The following is a 6,550-nucleotide window of genomic DNA, read 5'->3' on the forward strand; positions in this document are numbered from 1 at the left end:
AGGTTGGAGGTTCAAGCCTTATGCAAATCATATTTGAAATTTTTTTATGCATGTGAAGATCACTTGGAATGAATGATTCTTAGGCAGAGCGCCACGTGTCACATAAACATCCTTAGAAACGCCTTTTAATATATAGTATAGATTTTTTTGTTGTTGTAAAATTGGGGTTGAAACCCCAACAACTGAAATAATAATAATAAATTAATTAATAAATAAAGATTTTTTTGGTATTTACTACCTTAAAAATACACCACTTTTGTATTTATTATCTTATGAAAATTTTATTTTAAATTACTACTTTAAAGTTTCAATTATTTTGTATTTACTACCACCTTACAGTTTTCTCATTTCAAAATTGAGATATTTCTTTCGTTTCTTAATCATTTTAAGTGATTCAAACTCATTCTTCTCATTTTGTAAAAGGTAAAGCAAACTAAATATTATTTGTTAAATTTTAAAATATTTATGAATTATCAAACAAATTGTTTTGAAATACCGTTCTCAATGAAATGCCTATAAAAAAGGAAAATATTGAACTTTGAATCCTTTAAACGATTAAGAAACGAAAGAGATATCTTAACTTTAGAATTAGAAAATTGTGAAGTGGTAGTAAATAATAAAAATTTGGAAGTTTTAAGGTAGTAAATACAAAAATGATGTATTTTTAAGGTAATAAATACCAAAATTTTAAAAATAAAATAAAATAAAAAATCAAACAATTATACGAGGTGGCGTAGCCAATGTTAGTTCTTCATTTGGTCTGGGTGGGCCTGCCCTCAAAGCTGGCAAAAAAAATCTATAGTATATTTTTAGTCCGGCCCCCTTAAAATTAGAATATAATTATTTTATTACATACTTTTTTTATTGTTCTAGTGACTCTACTCGTCAATCTGTTCAAGATCCGCCACTTAACGTAACACCTACGACATATATAGAACATCCTCGCGGAGGAGGCTATAAATTCCACAATGGGTTATGGGTAATAATTGATAATGTATCAACTACTCTCCTCGTGATTTTTGTAGGTGGGTAGGATACTTGCATCAGGTCAATCAAGTCCAATTATTTATTATTATTATTATTAACATTAATAAGTTATAATCAAGTCAAAATAATGTCGTCATATCAGTTTTAACAGGCAAATTAGGTTTTATCAGTTTCATAAGTTTAGATAAGTTTAGATTATATAAGTTTGGACAAGTTAAGGCCTGTCATATAAGTTGAATAGAATCATACTCTTCCGATCCTTGTATAGTTGTATACAAATTATAATACTTTAATAAATAAATAAAAAGTCTTTTTTTTCAAATGAAGCAATTTCATTCTCACGTTCACCGATGTAATTGTTTATTTTTTATTCGCACACCAATAAAATATTCTTGATATTTTTCTCACACTAATTGTAAAAAAAATGAATCTAGATTTAATCTTTTTGGATAGAAAAACGTACATAATGATGATTTAATTATATTAACTCAAACTGACGAAGATGAAGATGTTGATCCATCATTATCATTCCTCATTTGCCAAGCAGAAGCCGCAATTAACGGGCGATTATGCCACCCTAGACTCAAGCATCCATCACTCTCTTGCACACTATATCCTTGGCCTGAACACAATGTTAGTAACATGGTTGCTTGTTTAAATGCGTTATGCCCCATATGTAACGGCTTGAAACCGGCTCGGCTCAATCGATACCGCCACTTGGCTAGTGGCTCGTGTCGTTCAACCCTAGCCGAGCCTTCGCAACACACTATGTTACATATCTCTCGTTGCATGTACTTCTCTGCTACCGACTTAGAGGCTTCGAGCTGACAAGCCTCTAATGAGTCGAACATGGATGAATAGTAATGTAACGCTTCGGTGAACCTGATTAGGAACTCAGGTTGATTATGATTTGTATCTTGTTCTACTACGGTAAATATTTTCGGGTTTAGGCTTCTGATTGACTCGAGAACCGGGTCTATGTTTGTGTTGAGTAGCCGATGGAGTTGTAAGATGGAATTGACGGCTATGACTTCTTCGGGACTCGTTTGGAACATCCATGGCTTAATGACCTCGAGTTGTGATGTTGTAACGACTTGAAATGAGAACCTTACATTAATGGACCGGGCTAGTTGGGCTAGCCTTAGCCCGGTCTCCTGGAAGAAATCATGTTCATTTGATGTTATTGATGGGCTAATCGCCGTTAGCCTCAACGACGGTGGACCTCCGGGCCTTAGGGCCAAGGCTTGGATGAGAGCTGGCCATTGCAAGCCGTGCATTAAGCTGAAGTCGATGACGTGTACATAAGCTTGGCCTTCAAATGCCTCCAATATGGCTTGGTTTGCCGTAAAGTGCGCAAATTTAAGGTAAGGACAAGCCTCATAGAAGTGATGATAGAGTACCTCATTCGACACTGAACCTGGCCCGGTTAGGCCCATTCTTAAGTTCGACTGGTATAGGCGCCGGCTCAAAGCATCAACGAAGTAGCCGGCTACCTTACCAATTCCACAAGCTGTATTGACACGTGTCAACAACACATTGTTCATCTGTCCGATAAGCGAATTCGCCAATCGGAAATCACCACGTTGAACTGAATCAGCACACGTCAGCAAAGCATGGACCAACCTTATTCCCATGTCCTCCTCCACGTCATAGACCGGTGATTGACTGTCCCCACTTGGTTGCTCCTCACCAAATTGGTCTGTCCACGTGTCACCAATCACCTTCATCAACTCATTTGGAACAGGATCAATAAAAGTAAGACCCGGGCCAGACCTGGGCCTTAGAATAGGTATTGATCCAAGTTCGGGGTCGAAGGTATTAGCCCACGGCATAACCCGATCATCATCGCCGAGCAACTCGTCCATATAGGACTCCATTTACTACTTTTAGAAATAATGGTTTGGATTAGCTAGCTAGTTGGATGGGAGAAAAAAAAATTAATTTCAGTAGAGAGACTTCATCAGCATATATTCTATTAAATAAATTAGTGCATAACCACTTACTATTTATAGTAAGTAATTTTTAGTGGGATGATTAAGTGAGAAGTTGAGAAAGACGCAAAATATGTGAAAAGTGGTGAGGAGAGAGAGTTAAAGAGTGTACGCTAAGGAGAGATGGAGATTATGGGAATTAATGAGATATTGGGAGATAAAAATCAAGATTAGGCACTTGCGTATATATATACACCTATGTGAAATGCAACCAAGGCTACTTAAGTACGGTAAATGTGAGGGTTAACTTTGGAAGTCAATTAAAGTGTCCATCTTACACCTGACGTAAAATCTTTACTCTTTCGCGTATCCTTTCTTATGCGCAAAGGCTACACATACTCCGGGGGTATGTGGGTCCTTACATACCTTATTCTTTGATTTGTTTATTATTGGTCCCACTCCCAAATAAAACTCATCTTCCTCCAAAATGAAATTTTTTTAAGCTATTTTGGACCAATAAAAGACCAGGGTATATGGGTCCTACATACCCCTGGGGTATGTGTATCATCTCCCTTATGCATTACGCACATGATCAAGCACTTGAACGCCTTTGTACTTTCCACCTAGTCTGGTTAACTTTTCAGCTTTATGGTTGGTCTGATTTTTTCCTGACGTGATCTGGTTTAAATATTTTCTGTTAGTGCTTTTGTTTTTTCTGGTCTGATTTTTATGGTCTGGTTTGAATTTGTCTTGTTTGGTATATATGATTTTAAGAATAAGGAATAACTAATAAGAATCAGGTGAAAAGAACATAGCTGAAATGGAAAAATGAGAAAGGATGGAAATTAATATGTTTGAATATATTTACGTTTAAATGTTATAGATAATCGGTAAATAGTTTACTAATTAATTACTCCCTTCGTCCCAAAATATGGTGCCTGATTTTCTAAAATAGTGTCCCTAAATAATGTGTCTATTTATATTTTAAACCATTAATTTTTACCCATAATACCCTCATGCACTAATTGTAATTCCAATATTATCCTAAAAAAGTCAGAATATTTACTTTGAAACTTTTTGACTTTTATTCAACCCATGTGCTTGATTTTTGTCTTTTTAATGACTATTTATTATGTACACACCTTTAATCTCTAATTTCTCTCTCCATAAAAGTCACCTAACATGTACTTTATCTTGAAAGTACAAATAATAATGAAATAACAACTTAAATTTTAGTGCTCCGAAGCCATGGCGAAGAAAACTGGAGGTAAATTGCGAAGCAATAATCATGGAAATTCGAAGAAGAAACCTCGTGGCCCTTCGTCCGATTCTCAAGCACTCAGAACTCGTCCCATTGATGAAGTTTTGGGAGTGGAGGCATTGGATTTTGGATTGGAGAATGAAATTTTGACGCCGAAATCTGGATTAAAACACTTGCAGTTACGATCGGAAGTAAGGCACTCATTCAATGAATGGATGCAGGAAATTCACAAATCGGCCTCAGTTGTTCGTAATCCTCAAACCAGAGCAAATGTAGACATTGGTATGGTCTCTGTTCCCATTTTACAGCAATTCAATGAATCTAGTGTTCATGATAGTTTGGATAATGATGAATCTAGTGATCATGATAGTTATGCTAATGAATCGAAGGATTTGAATGTTCAAACTGATAGTCCGGTTCAGATTGAATTGGATGATATTCAGGAGGAGGTGGAATTCTGGAATTCATCTGTGATTTGCTATATTATAGGGGCAAATCCACCTGCTCATGTCATGGATGGTTTTGTTAGGCGTATTTGGAGAAAATTTAATGTGGACAAGGTGATTATGGTGAAAAAAGGGATTTATCTAGTTCGTTTTCTCACCATGGACATGAGGGACAAGGTTCTGCTTGGCCATCATTTTTTTGATAGCAAACCAGTTATTGTTAAACCTTGGAGTGTAGAGATGGATATTGAGAAAGAGGAAGTCAAATCTGTTCCAATATGGGTTCAAATGCAGTTGAACTTTAAATATTGGGGTGAGAAATCTTTGTTCAAGATTGTGCATCAGTTTGGGAAGCCTATTAAGAGGGATGTTGCAACAGTAAATAGGGATAAATTGCAATTTGCTAGAGTATTGGTGGATATGCCTCTTACACAGGACTTGCCTTCTCATACTGACTTCATGGATGAACATGGAGTTTTGACCAAAGTGGCACTCACTTTTGAGTGGAACCCTACCACTTGTGGCAAATGTAAGAAGATGGGACATAGAACTGATGAATGTAGGTCAGGTTCCAAGAGAGTTTGGGTACAGAAACAGGTGGTGGTGCCATCTGTGGAAGCCCCAATTGAGGTGGATCAGGAAGGCTTTCAAAGAGCACTTAGGCCAATTAGAGTGAGGTCTAATGACCCTAAACCTACTCAGCTTAATAATACTTTTCAACTCTTGAACATTGAACAAGGGGGAGATGATGCTAATGAGCAAAATGTAGTAGTTGTGGGTGGTTCTGGAGAAAAGATAGGGGGGAGTGTAGGGAGGGGGAACCCTCCATCCTCTTATGGATAGAGTCCTCTCTTGGAATGTCAGAGGTCTCAATCTAATCCAGAAACAAGATATTGTGAGGCAACTCATTCACAAGTATCATGTTGGATTGGTTGGGCTTCTGGAGCACAAGGTAAAGACTGCCAATCTAGGTAAGCTTTACCAGAGAATGTTTAGTACTTGGTGTTTTACAAGCAATGCTAGCTACCATGATGGAGGGAGGATCATTGTGGCATGGAATCCCAATAGTTTCATAGTGAACATTATTGCTGTAACCAGTCAATTTGTTCACTGTTCTGTTACTCCAGTGGGAAGTACAACTAAATTTTTATGTACTTTCATATATGCATTCAATGAAAAGAATGCTAGAGAGGAGTTGTGGAGAGATTTGAGGCACCTGAATACTCATGATCCATGGGTGCTATGTGGGGATTTCAACTGTGTCATGGCTTTGGATGAAAGAATTGGTGCTCCAGTGAGGACTAGTGAGATCACTTCTATGTGTGATTGTATGCAGTATTGTGGCATGGAGGATGTTAATAGTGTAGGCAATTTGTACACTTGGAACAACAAGCAACAAGGAATGGCTAGAGTATTTTCAAAAATTGACAGAATCATGGCTAATACTGGTTGGCAGAATGAGTATGGGTCTGCAGAAGCTTGTTTCATGAATGAAGGTTCTTTTGATCATTCTCCAGGTCTCCTTACAGTGTATCCTAGGAATTCAGGAGGGAAGAAGCCCTTCAAATATTTTACAATGTGGAGAAATGCTCTGGATTTTAATACAATTGTCCAAGAACAATGGAACACCCAGATTCAAGGAAGTAAGATGTTCACTGTTGTAACAAAACTGAAAAAAGTAAAAGCAGCTTTGAAGGAGCTGAATAGAGCTGGATTTAGTGATGTTCATGCTGCTGATCTTAAAGCTCACCATGAAATGATTGCAGCTCAGAATGCAATGCATTTAAATCCAACTGATCAAGCTTTAGCTGATGCAGAATTACAAGCTGTGCAGGAGTACAGAACAAAACACAAAGCTTATCTGGAATTTCTGAGGCAGAAAGCAAAACTAGAATGGCTCAAAGCAGGTGATGAAAACACAACAT

At 37.2% G+C, this 6,550-nt stretch overlaps 1 protein-coding gene across 1 annotated transcript; it reads right to left on the reverse strand.

Annotated features, from left to right (window-relative positions):
* Positions 1-1,330: 1,330 nt before the first annotated feature.
* On the reverse strand, positions 1,331-3,139 carry LOC110800910 (protein SLENDER RICE1-LIKE 1). Its single transcript, XM_056837071.1, has one exon. The coding sequence runs from the start codon at positions 2,862-2,864 to the stop codon at positions 1,476-1,478; it is 1,389 nt and encodes a 462-aa protein (XP_056693049.1). The 5' UTR covers positions 2,865-3,139; the 3' UTR covers positions 1,331-1,475.
* Positions 3,140-6,550: the final 3,411 nt, after the last annotated feature.

The sequence above is a fragment of the Spinacia oleracea genome, chromosome 2, assembly GCF_020520425.1.
Source record: "Spinacia oleracea cultivar Varoflay chromosome 2, BTI_SOV_V1, whole genome shotgun sequence".
NCBI classification, from domain to species: Eukaryota; Viridiplantae; Streptophyta; class Magnoliopsida; order Caryophyllales; family Amaranthaceae; genus Spinacia; species Spinacia oleracea.